Source organism: Lepidochelys kempii, chromosome 19 (genome assembly GCF_965140285.1).
Source record: "Lepidochelys kempii isolate rLepKem1 chromosome 19, rLepKem1.hap1, whole genome shotgun sequence".
In the NCBI taxonomy this organism is placed as follows: domain Eukaryota; kingdom Metazoa; phylum Chordata; order Testudines; family Cheloniidae; genus Lepidochelys; species Lepidochelys kempii.
In genome coordinates this window covers 1,155,988-1,180,091 of record NC_136398.1, presented here as the reverse complement: position 1 = coordinate 1,180,091, position 24,104 = coordinate 1,155,988, and the positions used below count along the sequence as shown (strand labels likewise).

The following is a 24,104-nucleotide window of genomic DNA, read 5'->3' as shown; positions in this document are numbered from 1 at the left end:
AGCGAATAAAGAGAGCGACCGACATAAGGACCACACTCATAGACAGACAGCTGCTCGGATGCTGAGACTGCCATCAGGTTAATTTGGCAGCACTGTGACAGTCATGCGAAGAAACCCTCGGGTGGAGGGCAACAGCAGCGACCCCTGCCTCTCCCAAATAGCAAGCACAGACAGAGTCCTACGCAGTTCCAAACCCTGCCAGGCAGTGTGCAGAAGGGCCATTCCCTCCACTACACACCTGGTGATGTACAGATTTGGGTCATAGCACTCAGACAGTAATTCACAACACCAGGCAGCAGAGGTAGCTGCCCCTGGGTATGCCCAGCTATGGGGCAGATTTCTGGGCAGCATACTGGTCTGCTCTTGCAAATATCTTATTTTCTGGCACTGCAAGAAAAAGCTTAAATACAGCAGAACACAAGCCTGCTGCTTAGCATACCATCTGGCTGCTCAAGACACAAACTGGCCCAGCCCCTGACCACAAGAGAACAAACTGTTCAACTCTCTAGACCTACCTAGGAAGAGAAAAAAATTATTCTTCAGACAGAAGTAATTTCAGGTGAGATAGATTGCTCAAGTGTGTTTTCATTAGGGCTGCAATCTCTTGTGTTTTACTCCTGGGCTACACACACCAATTACATCAAGATGAGAAATACCAGCAGAGTGTGCAGGACACTTATCCGGATGGAGATGCAGCTGATACCAATGTGTCACATCTGCTATCATTACTGGAAATTTACTTGGAGGAAAATTGGAAGAGAAGCCTTTGTGTCATTGCTCTCTACGCAGACTCATTCAGAAGTCTGACAGATCTCACTACCTTCCCAGTTCCTCATCCCAGGCCTGGTCTACGCTAGGGAATAGCTCTTGTTCAGCAATCAATGCCCAGCCCGTGGGACAGCTAGCCCGGTGCTGACCCATACGTGTAGCTTGCACTGATGGAGCTAATTGGAGTTTACCCCACTTGAAATTGCCCCTCCCTGATATTTCTGAAAAAAACATCGGGTATTTGTTCCTTAAAACTGTTGCACTCGATCAGTGACTTAATGCAGCAGGTCTTACTTTAAAATAAGGGTCAGCTCTGTTGAAGAGCATCTTTTAAATCAAACAGTGGCCACATGGCCTGTTCGAGAAGAAAACTCAGGGCTCTTGGGAAAAATCATCTTCACGTTTCCTGTCCAGACTTTTGCCCCTGCACCACAGATCAAAGCTGAGCTGCCGTTCATTACGATGGGCACCTCTCAGGAATCACCACCAGCCCTCTTGTAACTAAGCAATCAACACCTGGCATCTGCAAGGAAGTGGAGGAGAGACAGGCAGCGGCAGGAAGGCTCAATTAGTTAAGGACACACCAATCTCTACAGAGCAATTTCTTCCACTCATATAGGCATGTTATTGAATGTCTTATTTATATGCTGCTCCAGCACCTACTGCGGGAACCCCCTCGAAGAGGGTGGGCAGGACAGGGTGGGGGAAATTCTACAGGCTTCTCCACATCCCCCATACAGGAGATCAGACTAGATTATCACAATGATCCCTTCTGGCCTTGGAATCTATAATAAAGTGTAAGTGGTTGTGACGTTATTGACATGAACTGGGAGCGTATAGATCATTGTTGCAACCAAAGTCCTATAGTGGCACCAAATCTTGTATAAAGGGGATCAAATAAGGTGTTTAAGACAAGGTTATAGTTTGCTGGTTATGATTATGCTATCTGTATGCATGTATCATTTTTTTATTTAAAGTTGTAAGTATTGGCTTTATACTGTCTGTAGTTCAAACTTGTCTGGGGTGTCATCCAGTAGCATAGCACAAGTTGGTGTCAGCTCTGCCTAGCCTGCTTGATGCCCCATTAAAGACCATCAGCTATACAACTGACCCACAGAGAGAAGGTAGACGCCTTGCGACTCACCAAGGTGTGCAGGGACATGCCTATGGACAGAACTCTCAGGTTTTTCCATGCCGTGTGATGGAATGCTTGTCTTTGGAACAAAGAAAGACAGACCACATGGCAAGAGAATATAAAAGGCCGATGCCTCATCTCCATCTTGTCTTCAATCCTGCTTCTTACTTCTGGAGGAACCTTGTTACAAACAGAAGCTCTACACAAAGGACTGATGACCTATCCCAGCTGTGGATGTACTCCAGAGGCTTGATTTGAACCTGCAGTTTATTCCATCACTGAACCTGAACCAAGAACTCTGTCATGACTGTATGTCATTGATTCCATTTAACCAATTCCAGCTCTCATCTCTATCTTTTTCCTTTTATGAATAACCCTTTAGATTTTAGATTCTAAAGGATTGGCAACAGCGTGATTTGTGGGTAAGATCTGATCTGTATATTGACCTGGGTCTGGGGCTTGGTCCTTTGGGATCGAGAGAACCTTTTTTCTTTTACTGGGATATTAGTTTTCATAACCATTCATCCCCATAATGAGTGGCACTGGTGGTGATACTGGGAAACTGGAGTGTCTAAAGGAATTGCTTGTGTGACTTGTGGTTAGCCAGTGGGGTAAAACTAAAGTCCTCTCTGTCTGGCTGGTTTGGTTTGCCTTAGAGGTGAAAAAACCCCAGCCTTGGGTGGTAACTGCCCTGCTTGAAGCAATTTGTCCTGACTTGGAGTCCTGGGGCACCTTATAGACTAGAAGACGTATTGGAGCAGGAGCTTTCGTGGGTGAATACCCACCTCGTCGGATGCATGTAGTTAAACGCGTCCGACGAAGTGGGTATTCACCCATGAAAGCTCCTGCTCCAATACGTCTGTTAGTCTATAAGGTGCCACAGGACTCTCTGCCACTCTTACAGATCCAGACTAACACGGCTACCCCTCTGATACTTGGCACTCTCAGTTGGGTCCCACCAGAACCAGCATCATTACAGTGGTACAGCTCCTGAGCTGGGGAAAAAGCCTAGTCAACAACTGTCATTGTCTAACAGAGGAGCTCTCCTGTCTTCCCCATACATGCTGGGTTTGCAATCTTGCCTTGTCTTATTGCAAAAAGTGTCATCAATATTTTGCAGGCGGTGAGCAATACTGGAACAGAGCCCCACTGTGAGGAAGAAAAGGACATCTTGTACAATCTCCATGCCCGTGGAAGAGGGACAAAGTCAGTATGAAAGAGATCAATACTAGCAGTGGATCAGTTCTTCAAGGGACAATTATGCTCTTCCCTTTTAAACTCCTGTTATCTTGGTACCTTACTGTTAAAATGGATCTTTCAAACTGGGCCGCTTTGGAACAGGAGGGAAATCAAAAGGTGGTTTTTCTTCTGCTAGAGAACTGGTATTCAACAATACTTTTCAAAGTCTACAGTCTAATGTGTTCTCAGTCTCTTTGAAATCCTTAGGACAACACTACAGTATGTTTTTTGCCCTTCTTAAATAATTTTAAGAACACAAGTGAAATAAACTATGTCCAGATGCCAGAATTTTGAGCATGTCTTGAAATATTAATAAGCTCTTACTAGGAGAAATTAAATTCAGTGATTTTATCTAAAGGAAAATTAAATACCCCAACTGTATTCAGTAAGGCAGCGCTGAAATATCCCACTATGTGAAGTCCACAAAAATATTCACTTGAATTCAGTGCAATCACCAGTACTGAACAAAAACCCTTATAAACATTTCTATTTATGCAGAGCTCTCCCCAAGGCCACATAAAAGCAGAAACATCAACAGAAGCCAACTGTAGTTTACGGTTGTCGGTTTCAATTTCGTAACGTAATTCACCAAGTTACAGGTCAGTCCGTACATTACACAGGAATATCCCCAGCCTACCCCAGATAACAACCTGGAACCTACCTGCCTTCCAGAGTTCCCCTGGCTGAGAGTGCAATGTTTATCACCGGCCTTGCCTTTCAGTAGAACAATTAGTATGTCCATCTAGGAGCCCAGCATCTAGAACCTTAAGCTTGACAGGAATTATGCAAACAAGTTTGAGTCTTGTAATTTTCTGAGTATTTCATGCTAAAATTAAGAGTCATTGGGTAATTTGTATCTAGCTCTGCCATGATTTCCAGGGCCCTAATTATGTCAGACACACCATAACATAGCAATAGTATTTACAGGACAATAAAATATCCCCAAGCTTGATAAGCACTCCAAAAAGAAATTTACAGCAGAAACATCTCTCATAAGGAAAGGCACAGGAGAAAGTGTGTGTGGCCCCCATCAAATCTCAAGGCTCAGATGGTCTTCAACCTTTTTGAATTCTGCTTTCTTACCTGGCTAATGTAAGCGTCTCTGTTCCCAACATGGCATGGAGCACTCCAGGATTTAGGTATTATTATTCTTAGTTATTTGTATTATCATAGTGCCAAGGAACTCAAACATGGACCAGGACCCCGCTATGCTAGACACTGTACAAACAGAACAAAGAGACAGATGTTGCACCAGACTTCCCATCTAAACAAGTACTATTCAGACACACCGTCCCAGCCACGTGGAAAGATGCCACAAAAGCACTGTCCCTATTTAGCGAAGATGGAGTCTTTCTTTAAACACCTGTGTTTAAAACCTACACATTTTATAGAAATAAATATATTCTATTTCTGCAGCTCCTGAATCCCCACATCTGCCCCTCTCGTCTTAGTTCTAGTACAGTCTTATTTGTTCCACATTCCAGTAATTCTGCCGTTCAAGTACAGGATGAATACTGAGGACAGCGAGAGAAGGGTTGATGTGCAATGCAAACAAATAACGCTTAGGATTTACAAGGACAAAAGGGCAGTACGCATTTGAGTGCCAATACAGGAAAGACATTACCAATAACTCACTCAGTGCCAGCAACTGCCTTTTATAAAGCTGATGTTTGCATTTCCTCTGTATGAAGAAACTTCACTGCCAGCTTCTGGCAGAAGACACTAAATCAAGTCCTGAGTTTAAGACACTGGAGGGGAGGCATTTGGATTTACTTGCTGCTCCCTCATCCTCATCTGGCCTCTGGGAGTAAGCGATTATAGCACCCACTAACCTCTCAGTGAGGAGCTCTCTGTGTCAAGCCTCTCACATGTCAAGCAAACACTGATGCTCAACTCAGTTCCTGCAGCTGTGCCAACCTCTTCCATTTTTTGCTGAGTCCCCATCTTAGGGTCCGTGGCAGGAAAACACTGTGTCTTTATTTGCTTCTCTATGATGGGTAGAAAGGGCCTGAAAGGTTTAATCTCCCCCTTTCAAATACTCTTAAAAAAGCAGCCATGTCCCCACTGTAACAGACATTCAGGTCTTGTTCAACCTGTCTTAGAAGTCTCTATAGATGACCAGAAAATTAGCAAGGTTAAGATACTGGACAACTCCTGCATGTAACGCTGGTTGAAAATCCAACTTCTCTCCCCATCCCCCTGTGAAAGATTTCAAAATGAAACATTTCATTCAAAATCTGACTTTTTTGCAGGAAGATTTCATTTTGAGTCAAATCAATTTTGCTGTTTCATATCAGTATTCTAAAACAGAAAAAAAAAATCAATTTTGGACAGGTCTTCTCTTTTTGGCATGGACTGTAACAATGAATGAGGCTATGTCTACACTGGCAAGCGGAAAACAAAACTTTTGTCCTTCTGAGGTGTTAAAATAACACCCCCCCCCAAAAGACGAAAGTTTTGTCGATGACCAGCACTGGTGTGAACAGTGCTTTGTCCTGCTGATAACGCTAATGCCGCTCGCTCGTTGGGGGTGGAAGTTTTCTGTCAGCAGGAGAGCTCTCTTCTGCTGACAAACAGCGGCTACGCTGCGCACCTTTTAGCTGCACGGCTGTAAAGGCACAGCCTCGTCGCTAAAAACTGCGTAGTGTGGACAGAGCCCGAGGCAGAGGTTGGGTTTTCTCCCATTCTTTCTTTCCCCATTAACATTCTGTAACTTCCCCAGCTTTGGACAAGTTAGAGAGAAGCAAAAGGAAAACTGAAACACTAACTTTGCCACGCTGCAATTCTTCCAAAGTTGGGAAAGAACTGAAAAGTTACAAAATGATAAAATAAAACAAAACCCCCACACATGCCCTGGGCATGATACATTATATTACACTCAGTGTCAAAAGGGGGAGAGGAGGCAAAGAGGGAAGAAAGATGGGGACACACCAATTATTTGTTTTCAAAAACTAAAATGAAACAAAATTTTAATTTCATTTCAAAATTTTCCTTCAAAAAAAAAAAAAATCTAACAATTTAATCCAAAGTGAGATTTTCTTGTTACAGTTCAACAAATCCCCTTTTTGACAGGAAAAAAATTGTGGTAAAAAATTCCAATCAGCTCTGTATGTAAATGAGGCCTGATTAGACACCGTGAAGATTTGTTTCCCTGTTTAGTTAAAGCTATTTTCTTGCTGCTGCAGGATAACTCGTTCTGCAGCTATATGCTCATGCTTTGACTGATCACGTGCGCTAAAAAGCCAGATTTGCAACACACTGTGTGGCCTTTTAACACAAAGATTCAAGTTGACCCATAACCAATTTGAATGGTAGAGAAGTCCTACAGAGGGAAGCTTTTTGTTAAGGGCTCTGCGCACCAACCCTTCAGCTAAAGGGCTCAAGAAGCCAAATATAGGAAAGAAAAGACTTCTGCCCTGAGATTTCTGCAGTAAAAACCAAACTAGATACTTCAGGCCTTCTTTATATATCAGCGCAAGAAAGGCCGTGGCCCAATTTAATTGTCCTTGGCGGACCACAGTTCCGAGCCTGTGCTGCAGCAGGATCTTAGCTGGTTGAATTACGATGGGGAAAGGTGGGGAGGTATTTGCAAATCAAAGTCCTTGCCTTTGACAAAGGGATGGTCACTGGGCAGAGATGGTGGCTGCTCAGCAAGAGGCATTTCCCCAAAGGTTGAGGCAGATTGGTGGCATCTGAGAAATAGCTGGACTGTTAGCAACTGCCAAAGGAAGAGAAAGAAACACCCAGAGCACAGGCAGACTGAAGGTTTCCATGCTGCGTTTGCACTCTCGGGCAGTAGTCTAGAGGTACAGGGCAGTGTTGCTGCCAGGCTAATAGAGAGACAAGGTGGGTGGGGGAATAGCTTTTATCGGACCAACTTCTATTGGTGAGAGAAATGATTTTGAGCTTTATACCGAGCTCTTCTTCAGGTCCTGAAGGCAATCTCTGTGTAGCTCGCAAGTTTGTCTCTCTGACCAAACAGAAGTTGGTCCAGTAAAAGCTATTCCCTCCCCCACCTTGTGTCTCTGGATGTTCAGTGTTTCGAGTACGTAAAGAATGGGTGAGGAGCCCCGATAACAAGCCAGGCTTTGCCATCGTAAATCTTGTCTCATCATTACCAACAACAATTACATGCTGTCAGAGAACATAATTATACTGTGCACTCGGTTAGATTCAACAGCCAATTCAAGCTATTAATAACATGCTCTGGCCTAATCACACAGCAGAGGTACAATGCTGCCCACTGCAGAATCCCATTGCATAACCAAGCACGAAGCTGTTTGTCCCCATTGCACAGCTCTAAGCAAGTGCCAATGGCACCTACCATTCTCTGGGACCGTTTCCTTGTAACTGGAATGACGATCGACGTGGGCCTTGTCTCTCATCGGGAAGTGCTAACAACGCTAGCTGAAAAAACGAGGAGTACTTGTGGCATCTTAGAGATGAACAAAATAACTAACACTAGCTGAGTTAGTGGTTGTAAAGTCCTTGGAACCCTTCAGGTGGAAGGTGCTAGAAAGGGCACAGTACTGTTACTAATTAAAAACACATTGCAAAATACAGGGCCCCTTTCAGCCAGTGAGGAAGCCTTCCAAAGGCGCACACCATATCTGCAGGTTGTTAATTATCCCATTTGCTAATCCCTTCCCCAGAGCACCCAGCAGCATTGCTGGGAGCCTCTCAGGTGGAAAAGCAGGCTCCTAACTCCAGAACAGCTAATGACTTTACCTTCAGTCCCACAGACTCTGGCCAATACAGCAATCCCCACATAAACAAACATGCCAAACAGCTCCAAGCTGATAGGAATGCAAGAGAGAGTGATGTGACTGGCCAGAATCCTCCCCCAACACGGGGCACAGCTTTCATTTCCCATCTACAGAATTTTGGAAAAACTTGTGTATGCTGCAAAAATCTACACAGCTGCTGAAAGTTCTGCATCAGCAACCCCACTAGCTCCACCGCATTCCCTTCCCTCCTCCTCAGGCTCCTTTTAAACTACTTGGAATGTTTCTGAGAAGGGACGGGTGGGAGAAGCATCACATTTGCAATACGAGCGGGGACATAGAAGAGCGGCTGACCCAGGTGTCTTGGTGGGAGAATGGAGGAGAGTTTGGGGCTAGGTGACTTGTCTATGGGGACTCAAACCTAGTGACCAGTGCAACATTTGTAGGGGTTTGGGCACAGAGTCCCAAGCCTGGCAACAAACATTCGGCTCTGCAGGAAGTTTTGCTTGGCTGTCCCTTGTCAGACTCATTTTGTCCATTACTATGCTCTCCCAACATCAGCTCTTTCTGTCACAGTCTCATGGCAGAAGCTGCTTGGGCAAGACTAGAAGGAATGGAACAGGCAGGAGACACCTGGAGAAACAGCAGGGTCGTTGGGAGCATCTTGACTTCCTGCAGAAGTACAGTTTGCTCACAGAGGGATGGCACACAGGGCATGAGATGGAGCCTGTCACACAGACTCCCCTTTTCCAAATGTCTAATGCAGCTAGGAAGAGCTGAGCTCAACAGAAGTTCATCACTCTGAGGTGCAGTGTAAGGCTACTGGTCATTGACCATGGCTGTATCTCCAACTTCAGGATCAGGGAAAAGGCCTTTCCTAGGATTCTCATTTGCACATTTTATTTTTCTATCAACATTTCAAAATAAACTTTTCTCACTGAACCTTGACTGTTCCCTCTGCTGAGTTCACACTTGACCAGGGGCCTTTGCCATTGATGCAGCAAGTCAGAAGATGAACGGTTATTCAGAAGTAACTGCAACACAGGACAGAGCTCCCACAGGGAACTTGCTGATGGGTTTGGAGAGATGGCTGGTCAAGTGGTGCTGACTCTCCTTGTTTCCCACTGTTTCTAAAGGTGCTTTTGCATTAGACTGGAACAAGTTAGAAGTTCCTGAATGTCACTTCTGCCTGTGCGTGTGATGGTCTTGGAATTGCTACGTAACCATCTAAGAATGCTAAAAGGTAATAATTTCATGAACATTGACTGGGACATGGTCAGCAAGGGGAAGCTTCTGTTTACTGGGTTATTAGAATTTCCTGTAGGATGGTATTAATTTAACTTAACAGGGGGCTGTGGGAAGAGCAAAATAGGAAAGCAACATACTGGATATAGGCAAAGACACCCCAGCACACACTTGAAAAAGACAACGGGGCAAACGATTAGCTTCAGGGATCAACAAAACACTAGACAGTTACACAGCCCTTCTCCAGGGCAGGAAGGTGGTGTGTATTTGGAAAGCTAACCATCAGCAGGACGAGTCATTCGCTCTTCTAAAGGAGATGAGTGGTCAAGCAGAGTCCTGCTGTTACAGCCACTGTTCAGTGAGTGGCAATGGGAACACGAGACCCCCTCACGCTCCGCTGGACGGCTGATTTTACAGGATTACAGCCCAGCGGGTACTACACCGTGCTTGTTGACACGGTCGTGTACACAACCTGCACAGAGCGTAACATGAAAGAAAACTAAAGCTCCCACCACTCCTGCCTAGACATTGCATGGCCTCAATTATAATGGCACCTTTCAAGCAAGGATTAGGTTAGTTACTTATGCTCCACCCCACGTTCCACACTCATGAAAGGGTGAGACCTAATGTATGCATCCGATGAAGTGGGTTTTAGCCCACGAACGCTTATGCTCTAATAAATTTGTTAGTCTCTAAGGTGCCACAAGTACTCCTGTTCTTTTCACTGAACATGCTTATCTTCCCACAGACTGATTCCTGTAGAGGGCAGAATCTCCATCACCAGTGTGGGGTGATGGGGTTTCAATGGCCAATAGACAGCAGGGGGAACCACGAGATTCCCCTGCCCCGCAAATAAAGTGAACATGTCATACCAGAGAAGTGAAAAAAAAATCCATATTTAAAGAGGTTTTTGTCCCAGCCCAAGTCCATGGGTAAGTAGGGATTTGGGCCATTATTTGCTGTAGATTTATTAGTGAGTAAGCAACATCTGCAATTACTCACACAGTGAATTAACAGCTCCAATGCTCTGTGCTGTGTCAAGTCTGACTGGCTGCTCAAAAATCCAATCAGCAACTTGGGAAGAGAATGTGTTTCACACCAGTTACCCAACAACAATTTAGATAATGAGCTGATGAGGCCAGTAAGTTGCCAATATGACTTGTGGGACAAGCGTGTCCCTCAACAGCAAAACAGGCGCACACAGCGCTTAGTGTTACCATCACCCTGATCTGTTAGGAGAGCGTTTACGTACATTTTCCTTCTCTGCATTAACTACTATAAGCCCAGGACAGAACTCATGACCATCAAGCGTTTGACAGGATGTGTCTCTAGAGTCTGCTCCTTCACACTGAGTGTGGTTGCAGTTACCACAGTAATTCATTCAATATGTTAAACAAATAAAGGAGAAATCAGAGGAATCTCTCCCATGAACAGATTAGCAGCTCACGAGATGAGCCCCTCATCCCCAAAAGCGCTTTGCCGCACAAAGGGCTCCAAGCCCAGGACACGTAAGAGTGCATTTTCTAAAAGTGATACATAAGTGTATATAAAATCTCCCACTGTATTTTCCACTACATGCATCCGATGAAGTGAGCTGTAGCTCACGAAAGCTTATGCTCAAATAAATTGGTTAGTCTCTAAGGTGCCAAAAGTCCTCCTTTTCTTTTTACATAATTCAGTGTGAATTACCTTATGAAAGTAGAATACTAGTCCATCACCCCCTCTGGGATGGTGCCCCGATGTTCTTAAGTGTGCACGTCCATTTCTAATTGCCATCTCATTTGTGGTGTTCCCGAGCACTGGGCTAAGCCCATGCTATGTCCCACGCCACTAGTAGAAATCTGTTGGAAAGTTTGATTAAAATTTAGCACAGTTTCAGGTGTCCAGGAGCAAAATCCACATTTCCATCTCAGCATGCAGAGCACAAGACAGAGTCAATTAGAACGTGCCCTGCTTGTTATGTTAATATTAAAGCCTTTCCATATTCATGTCAGAGTGTGTGCTCTTCCCATCATTAACACATACTGATGGTCTGTGTCATAACCATGCTTTCTAAGGTAGGCTGGGTCTTAGTGTCAAGAATCTCTCTCTAATTAATGTCACCTGAGTATTTGATTTAATTTGAGTTCTTGTCAGCACCTCTTAAGGAAAAGACCTAGTGACCTGAGACCAGGAATGATTAAATCCAACTCCCTGTAGTTAGGAGGAAGAGGAGAACTATAGGGGCAGCAAGGCACAGTATAAATGGGGACTGCTCACAATCTAAGCTTTGCTTTCAGTGTACTAAGGATAGAGAAGGGGAAAGAGGGTTAGCGAGGTGGGCATTTGGAGAAAGAAGCATTGCTGCATTTATAGATAGTTTAACCCTTCGGCAGTGGTTCACATCCTGGCACATTCTATTACCCCCCCACCCCACCCCGAGAAACTTTCCAGACTGATCCACTGCTCACAGGCAGCTTCTTTATGGGGGTGGCTTGTAATGTGGACTGTCCCTTTGCCATCTCGCTAGCTCCTACAGCACGGCAGATACGAGACAAGGCTGAACTCCAGTGAGATCAGTCCTGCCCGGTTAACCCTGAGGCAGACCAAGGAATCAGGAGCATGCAGTACCACTGCTGTGCCTGGACCTCTTCTGCACATAAGAACGGCCACACTGGGTCAGAGCAAAGGTCCATCTAGTCCAGTATCCTGCCTTCTGACAGTGGCCAATGCCAGATGCCCCAGAGGGAATAAACAGAACAGGACAATTTACCAAGTGATCCATCCCATCGCCCATTCCCAGATTCTGGCAAACAGAGGACACTTCAGAGCATGGTTTTGCAACAAGAGACCATCCCGACCTGTCAAATTGGCCCTTTACGCCAGCACTAAATTCACTTTAACAGGATTTTTTAAATCCTGACAAAGCAGTAGAGATTCCATGTCCCTCCCCAAATTGGTTTCGGTGCCATTATCCCCACAAGGAAGGTGTCCTAAAGCCTGTGGAATTGCCTGCTAATTAGATCATAGCCTCCTGAGGGGAAAAAGATGCTGACTGGCAGGTGATAGAGGTGAAGTAAGAACGACATACAAAGAGGCTATTTCTCCAGTGCCTGCTGCAAGCCCAGCAGAATACTAACGCGCAGCCAGCTCCCACCAGGGCCGTCAAAACGGGGCAGAAATAAATTGAAAAGAAACCTTAGCTACAGCACGAATTTACGTTTCTGTCAAAGAAAAGCGGCTGATAGCTATTTTTGGAATCTGGTCTCCATCATATTAATTTACCCTCTGGTGGAAGTTGTCTCATTTGCAACAAATCTGGCTGGTAAATATTAACCTTGGGCTTTGTTGAAATTCTCCTTGCAGATACAAAGAGGAGAAGGATGGAGAAGATGAAGCAGAGAGAACTTTAGAACAAATGGCAGGCAGAGTCTCTACATTAGGGCTTCAGTTACACAAAAGATATTGCATACACTGGAAAGTAAATTATACGTAGGGGCCAAAGCATGTGTCTCATGATATTAAGGGTAAAAGGACACAGCTGCTGGGAAGCCTGTCAGGAAAAAAGCAGGAGTGGACAGGTCTGATCAGCTGCAGTGTAATAAGACCTTTAATTCACTCACTATGTGATCACTGGAGCTAGATTTCAAAATCAAGATAAGCACAGAGCAGCATCTGGCTGCAGCCCCAGCTAAACAAGAAGAATGTTTCAAATGTATTTATAGTGACAGAACCTCATCTTATTTGAGAAGACAGTCAACAGCTACCTCATTCTACCCTAGAGGTGGCTGCATTTCAGTGACTGGTGAAGTGATTTATAATATATGAGAACACATACAAAGTTTGTCACCTGCCTTGGGATCCGTTAGGATGAAAGCAACTGTATAGAAAGATGAACAGCAAAAATATTTGGATTTATTGCAGCAGTGATCAGTGCATGCTATAAATCCTATTAGTCCTTTTTAAAAAATCTCTGATTACTGTGCTAAACCATGAATGTTCCCTTACCACTACAATAACCTCAGTACTTTAATCACTAGAATACTAGAGCGTTATAATCCAATTAGAACCCAGCCTTGCAAATTCAAGAAGACACAGAAATCCGTTTCTTCCCCACTGAGAAAAGCATGTCTTAAATGAGCTTCCTTCTCTACCACATCAAGTTTAAGCTCTGCATCCTCCCCACCCATTCAAAGTCCATGACTCCGCCCCACTTATTTTATCCAACTCTCATTGTGTCGATCCCCATCCCTTTTGCTTTGCTAGAGATGCCAGCTTTAATGCCCAATTTTATAGCACCCAACTAAAGAGGTACTGATCAGCAAGACAGGAAATAAAACTGACCAGAAGTCTTGATACGCTTCCTACAGACCCCATCGCTCATTTGGTTCACAAGACTCTGATCTGGATGTAGTGCACCATGCTTGCGACCAGGGTCATTGTAGCTCAAGTTTAGAGGTTGCCGAGGAGAACTACAAAAGGATGCTATTGTCCGGGGGGAGGGGGGGGGGCTATTCGCGTGGTTCTCATTCCCTGCCACCATTTAATTTATTTTTTCTTCCTATTTGGAGTTAGAGTTAATCAAACACGTCTGTCCGTGAGCTCTGTGCACCCAGCACATTACAAATCTAAAACAATAGAATCCGTTCTTCACTTTTACTGTGAGCTGGAGAATGGGGCAGATTTTGAAAATGAAAAATTGATTTATTGGGAAAGGCTCCTGGCTTGGCAGCTACCCGGGTCTGGAGTTAGCTCAGGAGCCAGCTTGTGTCTTGTCTTCAAGGGCTCATTTTTAAAGGCCAGTCAAGAGCAGGGCCAGTGCCACTGGTAAGGGAGAAAGATTCAGCCCTGGCTTTTTCATCTGCAAAGGGCATCACACACTTTCAGATGCATCTAGCTTTAGTTACTTTATCATTTCCTCATTGCAATGAATGCCTAATTCTTCACTCTTCCTAGAGGGCGCAGGGTAGGTGCACTCTCCGTTAATGACAGCGTCAGAACCAGGGCAGGCAGGAAACATTTGGAAGAGGGAGTAAAAGAAAAAGCACTAGGTCCTGGCTTATGTAGGGGGAGAGGAGCAGAGGCCGAGGAGGGGGATCAGGTCCTGACAGACAGACACTGCTTTGCTCAGCACTCCCCTTTAAGGCTGAATACTGAGAAGAGGTTAACTCCGGCAGAGGTGCTCCAATAATTTCATTGCTCTGTCCGAGCCACAGCCCTGCTGCAGGCTCTCTTGTTTCCACATGTTTTAAAAGACTGGGGCCAGATCCAAGCTTGCATTAGTAGGTGTAATGCCAGGTCAGCTGGGCTGCCATTGCTCACAGCAGGGCTGGATTTGGTCTGGCACGCCATGGCTTTTTATCACCGTACAACTCTATTCATAGTGACCGGCAGCCCTCATGGGAAGAGCAGCTGGGAGGCCACAAAGAGTTGCCTGACTCCTACTGACCTCTTCATGGGGCAGCACCGGCTCTGATCCAGCTCACTGCCACCTCTATAACCCACTGCCTGGCGCCAAGCAAGCACACAGAACTTGTGCCCTCAGCAGCCATGTTTCAGGCACATTTATGGCCTCCTGCCTGACGTGCTCATGTGGCATGGCATCCTCTTACTGCAGAGCCCCCAGGCAGGTCACAATTTCAGCTGGGCAGTCTGCATGATCCTGCAGGATCTTACTGTGGGGGCAGTTCTCCCTCTCATGCTTGGCACCGCCCCTCCGCGTTCAGAGAGTTACCAGCCCTAGGGAGCTCATTGCAGACGTGATGCCAGGTGACTGGTGGTCCCGTACATGTTACTTCTTCCCAGCAAATCTCAAAACATGAGGTGCAGCCAGAAGGGTGTCAAAGAAGGTCTCGAAGGATAAACAGACAGAGGCCAGGGAGCTCTGAAGCATAACATGAGGAAAGGCCTGGCAAAGAGCAGGGCCTCCTAACTGGCAGGCCCCCATTACACCAGACAAATGGTCTGCCTCGGGCTAATCCCAGTTTAACGGGGAACTGTCCTTGAACAAAAGAACAGGTACTTCTGGATGCCAACAAAGAGTGAACCAGAGAAACCCATTAAGATTAAGGGCCCTGCTCACAGCCACAGCACCAAATCAGGCAGTGACACTCACAGGCAAATGGAGCCTCAGGGCAATTCATTGCAAAACAGTCAAGCCCCATGTTTCAGACATGGCCCCAGAGGGAAAGGGAGGGGGTGTTCAACAGACAGAGGAGCAGAATAGCCCAGCAGGGTTGATGAGGCCCTCTCCTTGGGGGAGAGAAAAGACCATGGCAAACGCTCTGGCAGGCCAGCTCAGTGTGTGAGAGACAGCGCTGCACACACTCTCCCCTAGACCCTGGCCTTTACCCCACAGCTCACATATCAGCATGGTGCCTTGCAACCAAAATGATACCCTGGGAAAGGATTTCTGCTGCTGCTCCCACTATCCCAAGTCAGAGCTGCTGCTCCCCAGGGGCATGCCGGCTTGAGCTGGCCCGCAATCACATGGGCTGGGATTGCTGCTCCCTCCACTGGATTCTCTCCCTCACTGGTAGGCAAACGCACCGGTGTCAGTGATCAGAGTCACAGTTTCACTGGGAAGGAGGTCCTGGAAAACTTTAACCTGGAGTAGGGCCCTTCTCAGAACAGATCTTGGGAGCAAAGCACTGGAGACAGATTTGCTGCACAGCCAGTCGATTTTAACATCCACAAAAAGCCATTGTTGTTTGCCTTCAAGTGAAGCTAATTTTTTTGTCCTTGTCGAAGAATTCCTGCTGCCTTGGATGCTTTCATCATAAATCTTTAACGTTATTCACTTAGCACTATGCTAATGCAAGGCTTAAAGAAATCTCCACTTTTCAAAATTATTTTGATATTTGACCAGACATCAGACGCAGCTCCACAGAGAGTGACTAATGACCTGCTTTCTGTGAATGGGAAAAAAAAAACTTAATTATGTCCATTAAATTACTTCAAATATTTTTCCTAAGAGAATATGAATTATTTAAACTCAACACGGAGAAACCTGAAACATTAGCAAGAGCCCTCTGGGACTCGCTATGTAAATTCCCCACTCCAAACAGATGGGAAGAGCATGGCAAGCTGCCACACAAGCACTGAAGCAATGAACAATACCAAGATTTCAATTCAATAGTTTTATTATGGTCTTCTTAAAGAGGGCATTAAGTGAATCACTACTACCAAGAGCACCATTAAAGACTTTCCCACCTTCCGGAGGAGGAGGGAGCAGAGTGAGATGGCCGACACACTGCATCCTGTAAAGGGAATTTAAGGTTTGCATGGCACCAAGTATTCATTTGACAACTGAACCGTTATCCTTAGGCAGAGCTCACTCTTCTAATACATGGGTGCATTTCTACCAGAGAAATGTTAGCACTTTAGGACATATTTACGTCCTGTCTCCTCTCGCCTCTTCACTGTGTGAGATTTCTGCAGCCTTGCATGGCCTTCCAGAAGTAGAGTGTAGCTGGGGTTTCACGCAATCTGCATTTTCGCAATAGCTACAGAGCCACTGCAATCTTAAAAATAAAGTTACCCTGACAGTCACCAAGATAACCTCAGTTTTAGAATAATAGAATCACAGGGTTTGAAGGGACCACAAGGGTCATCTAACTAACCCCCTGCCATGATACAGGACTACTTGTGTCTAATCCATCCAAGACAGATGCTAGCCAGCCTCCTTTTGAAAACCTCCAGTGAAGGAGCTTCCACCACCTCCCGAGGCGTCTGTTCCACTGTCCTCCTGGTCTTACAGTTAGGAAGTTTTTCCTGAGATTTCATCTAAATCTGCTGTGTGGCAAGAGAACAACTTTTCTCCATCTTTTTTATGGCAGCCTTTCAAGTAGCTGAAGACCGCTATCATGTTCCCCCTCAATCTCGTCTTTTCCAAACTAAATATAACCAGTTCCTTCAGACTTTGCTCATATGGCTTGCTTGTTCCATCCATAGTTTAGCAGTGGGACCAACCAAAGTCAAAGCAAGCTGACCTGGACAGAAAGAGAGAGAGGTGCCATGATTAGGAAGACAAACCAGCCACAGAAGGACCCTGGAGGCCTGCAGGGAAGACTGACCCCAGCCCAAAGAATGCTCTGGAGTAGGGAGGAAACCAAGGCAAATGCATGAAAAGTTTATTATTTTTGTCTAGAACTGTGTATTTCTTGTATGATTAAGTAAGAGCAATCATATTAGATTCCTGTGCAAAGGCTGTATATGCATTGCGTTACACCTATCTCAGGCCCTTGAAACGTTAACCTGTGGGACCAGCATGCTCACACAGATGGAGTTCTGGAACAGGGTGTGTTTAAGCTTTGGGGGAGTACGGTGGGAGGGGGAGTCAGCACTGACCACAGGGGCTGGACCGTTGGGCATGGAGGCCTCAGCTCACAAGAGGGGTTGCTAGACAGAGGATCTGCATGCTGGGACTCCAGACTAAGGGCAGTACAGGAACTTGTTAGGCCTCAAGCACTCGAGATCCGAGAATTGGTTCCCCTCACAGCAGTCTGGACAGTGCCCAAGAGGGGACACTCGACTAGACGTGTGACAAAAGGGTACACAAGAACTTCCTAGTATTTGCACAGATAACACCACTCAAAGCACCACTTGAAATTGTTTGAAGAGATGCATCTTAGTTACTTTGACATTTTTAACTTGATTTACAGAAGCATTTGCTACAATGCTGAGATTAGGTACTGACCAAGAACTAAGAAAAAGACATTAACAAAATAATCCTCTTCCATTCCAAAAGCATTTCCAAACACTGATTCCAAGGACAGCACCAGCCCCCTGGCTCACTCAGCCCCTTGGTAATGCTGAGTTTTTCTCTTACCATCATTTTAAAAGAGAGAAACTGAAGTGAATTTCAGCATCATTAAAGTGACACTAGTTAAGTAGGGGTTATATCCATTTTTACAGCTGTCATTAAATGTAACCTTGCAAGCTGTAAAGTCACTGAATTATTAAATTGAGTGCAAAGCACGACAATGGGGACATTAATGTTCTAGAGTCATTTTATGGCACGTACAAAGTTATGGAAAATACCTGAAGCTATTCTTAGATGCTGCTGAATCAGTCGGCACAGTACAACCACCACCACCACCAAAAACAATATACCTTATTCCCTGGTCCCCAAATAAAACTCTGGTTATTGGATTAGCAAATCATAATGAACTAAAAACACCACAAACACAAGAGTGACAAAATGCAATTCCGTGTGTTTACACTGTGCTCTGATACCAGGGTGCTGGACGCAGTATAATAATGTGACGGACTGATTGGGGCCTGAGATAGAAATAGAGCATGAATGGCCATTTTTACCTTCACACCCATCATCCTTCTCTTCAAAGCCAGCACTACATGTACATTTCCCAATGGGGACTAGCCACGCCCCCTCCGCACTGCAGTGCATCCTGGGAGGACTATCCAGGTCTACTTCAGCATGATTGACGCAGGTGCCCTTAACTTCCACCAGGGTTGCAAATGCTGCTTCTGCCACAGTGTCTGGAAACACCGCCAAGTTCTGCACCGTGGAGAGGCACTTTTTGTAATAAACCCGCACGGAAACCAGAGCCACGCAAGCACCCACATCCTGGAAGCCCAGGTGGAAGCCTCTCTTGCTCAAATGCCCAATCTCCCTCAGCTCTGTGTTCAGCTTCATTTTGCGCTCGCCCAAGTCCCCCTGGGTGAAGCTCTCGTCAGCAGCAATGGTGTCAATTTTTGTATGCTTGTTCTCACGGATACTGCGGCCCAGATCGGAATCTGACTCAACGTAGTAGAGGTTGAAGGTCTCCTTGCATGTGCCAGCCACTCCAGGGATGCTGTTACAGTCCCTCAGGGTGAATTTCAGCTCAATGAAGATTCTTTGGCCACTGCGCCTGGCAATCCAGCCTGTCTGCAGCCAGTTGTTTTGATTCGACTCCATGACGTTGCAGACCTGGTAGGTACGAATCGGCTTGTAGTTTTCATCCACTCCACTGATTTCTTCCCACTATAAAAAGAACAGACACATCTTGATACCCGCTATTTAGTGAGAACCAGTCTTTCAAGTAAAGCCCCCTCCATACCAAGATCATTGTAAGTACAGTCACTAAAAACCCCTTAACCTATGCATCATTATAACAGGCGTTAAAAAAAACCTGAAGCCCACAGAATACACAAATCCCAACACAGCCACTCTGCAGTGTTTACCAATTTCTAAATATTTAGGAGGGAGAAACACAGTCAGTAACAGACAATGGACACAGAATTTAATGTCTAAAAAGGATCTAATTTCTAAAAGCCAGAGAAGTCTTGTCTGCTAAGCTAGAGGCAAGGTACACTATCCCCCAGTTCACTCCCGCAGGGCCAGGGATGGCATTCCCTTTATTAGTGACTAATGTCATAGTTAAGTGTATTATCAGGGCCAGTTTCCAATCCCATTTGACTGACCTCTTCTCTCCAAGCACCAACCGAACTGTTCTGAAGGTGGTGACTGCCAGTCTTTCTGCAACTCCACTGGCTTTAGGTCATAGGCTGTATTTTAGTATAGCACAGCAGTAATTACAGCTCCCCAATGAGGAAACTACCCTCCTAATTAGAGAGCACCAGAGGGGGAGGGGAGAGAGTAAGGAGAGAGGAAGTGTCAGACCAACTTCTCCTCGCCTGTCATTTGGTGGGCAGGAGAAGGAAGGACTCCACCCTCCCTGACAAGAATGACTCCGGCAACGCTGAGCAACTCAGGTCAGAGTGAGGAGCAAAGTCCCCAAGGCCGGCTGTCTCTCACGGCTTTACCTTCCCGGACAGGTAGTATTTGCACTCTCACCCAGAAGCAACTCACACTGCCAAATATCAAAAGAAGCTAGAGATGGCTGGTGATGAAGGAGCCGGGTGCCTCAAACCCAACAGGGACAATCCCCAGCCTGAAAGCAGGCCAAGGACATTGATTCTCTCAAGGAACAAGCTCACCCAAGTGTAAGTGAAGTGGCATTTCCCTGCAGCGGCCAGGAAAGTGCTGATTGATGAGATGGTGATTAGATCATCTTAGCCCTGAGAAGGAAGTGATCTGAGGGCTGCTCACAGCAAGTCCTTCCACAGGTGGCAGAGTTTGCAGTGAGATAACCAAAGAAACCCCCTAATGGAGTTCGTTCCCAGCCACCCACAGCTCCAGTCCAGCTGACCCCTGAGCCAAGCTCCAAACATGCAGAATCACTTCTGATGAGGGAGTTAAGTGCAGCAAGAAACATCTGATTTCAGTGATTTGCCCTTTCAGGTGAAAGTGGGCACAGCTATAGACAAAGGCAGCAATGCAGCCATTCACTTAGACAAACTATAAATCATGCAGGAGTCACATATACGTATGGGGTCAAGTTCCCCAAGAATTCCAGAGATCCGGCCCTTTCTGCTCATTGGGGAACTGAGTGAATCCTTAAGGCAACTGGCCTGGAAAGTGAACTACAGAGAAAAGCTTTAATTGACTTGAGTTCCTTTTCTTAGTACAAGAATGCAAAACGCATTGTCATGAGCTATGCTCAATCTGCAGTGTTCCTCTGACATAATCAATACACTCACTCAGCTCCTCTCCCCAGCTGTCTGGGATTGACAAACATCACCGTTCAGGTCACAGCAGCATTGTGTCAGCTTGTCAAGCCTGCTGTTCGCATCACAGAGACGTGTTGCTGCTTCTCAGCTCACCTCTGGGATCTGGATTTTAAGCAGAATTTTGTCTACCCATCATTCTAACGCTATTAGTGGCTGAAGGCAGATACCTATCTAGATGAGCAACAGCGAAAAGCAAAGGCCCTCCACAATACAGAGCATTTGACACCCCTGAGGAGATCATAGGGATCAAGAATTCCGTCTTCACCTCCTTGAAGGGAGTGCACCAACGAATGCACTTCCACAGGTGGCATTACTCAGCTGCTGAAGCTAGTTCACTCAAGCCATGAAGCCTTTCCCATAGATACAGACAGCCTGGAATCACCACGCAGAATCAGGAGACACGTGTAGGAGGAGACCACTGCTAGATGCACACCATTGCTCTAAATCAGAGTTAACCAGGCTGACCGGGGTGGGACGGGTGAGTAATAGCGACAGAACATGTTTGCGTATGTTTTTACTTACCCCATTCGATGGGTGCGATGTCCAGCCCAATTCGGCCTGTGACTCCTTAGAATCCAGCAAAACAACTGCATGGGAGACAGATGTGTTAAAAAGTGAATTTATAGAACTCACACCCATCTCAACCACCCTGACGAACTACACTGAACATCCAGCCTCTGAAATGACCAGCTGGCTCGACCATTTGGAAACGGCATTCGGATCACTTCTCACTTTTAAAAGGGCACAGTCTGCCTCAGACGTACACCCCACTGAGCAGTTTCACAGGAGTGACGCTGCCATGCTCTAAAGGAGACCTTGAAAGAGTTTAAAATCCCAGTTTGTCACCAGCGGACACTTGAAATGTAATGACGACAACTATCAGGGCGTAGCCGTGTTAGTCTGTATCCACAAAAATAACAAGGAGTCCGGTGGCACCTTAAAGACTAATGATGACAACTGTCACATCTTCAAACTATTTCAAAGGCCATTTTGCCTTCCCTGACCAGCTGAGACCCAAGCTGCAGGTTCTGCATTTGCTTACTTCTACTGTGCCAACAACAGCAGCAAAACTGACAGAGGGCATGCTGCTTTGGGGGCTGAAGAGTCAGCAACTATCGCAGGGTAACCACAGAGCCCTGAACATGGGGCAGGTGGGGTGAGAAAGACAGGGAACAGACCATCCAATATTTTGTTACAAACGTGTAAGTGAATTGAGAACTGTTAAGTTCAAGAACTTACTACAGTACAGACCCGTTTACACGCAGATGTCGGGAGTCAAGCCGTCACAACTGCGTGTTAACAGACCATGGGTTAAGAGGACCATGCTGAAATAGCGTCCCAAATACTGCAGGCCTATCTGTTAATGGTGCTTTGCAAGAATATAAATTCAAATGTGTAATCTGATAAAAACATTGCTACTACTACACAGGGGTGAAAGTAACTCAGGACACTTACCGGTATGGGGCAGGGGCAGCTCTGGCCCCCGGAAGGGGCAGGGCCTCCAGCAGAAGGGGCGGGGCTAGGGGTCAGCATCCCCCCAGCCAGCCCTTCCAGGCCACCTGGTCCGCACTGCCCGGGGTTCCCGTGGTGATTTAAAGGGCCCAGGGCTCCCAACACCGCTGCTGTGGTAGCAGTGTCCAGAGCCCCAGGCCCTTTTAAATCGCCAGTCCCGGGGCAGCTGCTCCCTTTGCTCCCCCCACCCGTCAGCAGCCGACGGGGGGCAAAAGGGGCAGGGACCTTAAAGCGCTGCAGGGTCCTTTGCCACGGCAGTGCTTTAACGTTGCTGCCCCTTCTCCCTCCCCATCAGCGGTAAAGACGTACAACACGTTTCCGCTCCGCACTTCCTGTCGATTGCTATGTCAGCGAGTTAGTGAGCAAACCTCTAGCACCACATAGCAACTTCCCGTACCGCGTGTTCACGAGTCTCGCGTGTTAAACAGGGAGCACGGGGAGGCCTGGCGCTACCGCACGTTCAGCGGATTCGCACGTAAACGGGTCTGTACTGTACTGCTCACGTGGAGCCTTTCATCGCCTTTCTACAGTCTTTCCTGTGTACCTCCGACAAGCCAGCGACGGCAGAGCTCCCTCACCAAGCTTCAGCAGCCCTACCCAGCTACCCTGTAATCGTAGCTATCAGGGTGGTCTATTTTACAGCGGCAAGAACCACCCCAGGATACACATTATAGCGCAAAATTACATCTCAGTGGTGAAATGCTGGTGTCACTGAGGTCATGGCAAAAGTCCCACTAACTTCAATGAGGCACAGCTTTCATCCCAGAAGTTCAAAACGCTCAGATACCATGGTGATGGGCACTAGTAGAAAAACCTTTAGCTAGCTAAAGACACCTAAGCATTGGCCTCTGTGTAGTGCCTAGCCACACAGCCCTTCATACTACGACCAAAACATCAGCCAAGGGACATGACTCCCACATGTAAGTCTGGTCTAGAAATATCAGGACATTACAACAAGTGATTTTCAGTACTACTCCCATGACCACCACTTGACATTAAATACCACACTGAAATTGACTTTAATGCTTGAGATTAGGTCAGGTTAACCCACCCGGCTCCTTGGAGCAAAGCACGGTGTTCCACTTTACAAACATCAAAACCTTTACAACGACAGAATTGCTGGAAATTTCCCCACTTTCTGATCCGAATTACTCAAAAGGGGTTGGGCGAGGTCAGTTTCCGACACACTGGAAAATGGTGCTGCCTTTTCCAAATGCACCATTGCCACCACCAGGCCTCAGATACTAGATATCATTTTACACTAAATATGAACGCCCACTTCGATTCCCCTATGTAATGGCCAAACACCACAGGTCACCAGCAGGGACAGATCCTGGGACGGTCAAGATGACCCAGCAGGTCTTTTCTACTCTCAATAGCTGTAGTTTCCATGCCGGGGATATACCAAGTCATTCATTTGTTCCAGTGCAGAAGTGAACCAGGTCTCTTGGCAGAGTACCCCGAGAAAGGCAGGGTCAAACTCACTCCCCCGTCTGAAAGTCATAAAGACCCCGTCTCTCTGCAGTGGGATTCCCTCTAAAACTAACAGGGTATAAAGGCTAATCTCCTACAGGCTCATGCCAAAAATAATAGGCTGGAACCATCTGCATTTTTATCACAGTGATAAACATTTCTCAGGTGTATGTGTGGCACACGGGCCTTTTATTGGAAGAGACTATCACCAGTAGTCATTAAAATGTTCATTTTTAACACCCACTTTGGAATATAAAGACTGTCAAACATTTAAACGGATAGAATGAAGATATTAAGCTCTCAGGAATTTATGGCTATAACTTCTGTCACAGACAAACAGAGGGTAGCTTGTTTATTCAGTTAACAGACAATAATTAAAATGTTTTTTTTCATTACGGATTCCCTCATGAGTAAGGCTGCATGTCTGTCATGGAGGCCATGGAAGTCATGGA

The 24,104-nt window shown here is 46.1% G+C and overlaps 1 protein-coding gene across 2 annotated transcripts in view; it reads right to left on the bottom strand.

Moving 5' to 3' along the window:
* The window catches only part of EPHA10 (EPH receptor A10), a 115,737-nt gene that overhangs the window by 77,290 nt on the left and 14,343 nt on the right, over positions 1 to 24,104 (bottom strand). The window contains exons 2-4 of one of the 2 annotated variants that reach the window (XM_073317552.2): positions 21,190 to 21,254; positions 18,409 to 19,078; positions 16,215 to 17,081 (exon numbers count right to left, since the gene is read on the bottom strand). In XM_073317552.2, the coding sequence (XP_073173653.2) occupies positions 17,005 to 17,081; positions 18,409 to 19,078; positions 21,190 to 21,254 (812 nt within the window). In that variant the 3' untranslated portion in view covers positions 16,215 to 17,004. Of the gene's footprint in view, positions 1 to 16,214; positions 17,082 to 18,408; positions 19,079 to 21,189; positions 21,255 to 24,104 lie in introns of those variants that run through there. The other variant, XM_073317553.2, reaches the window with a different exon arrangement.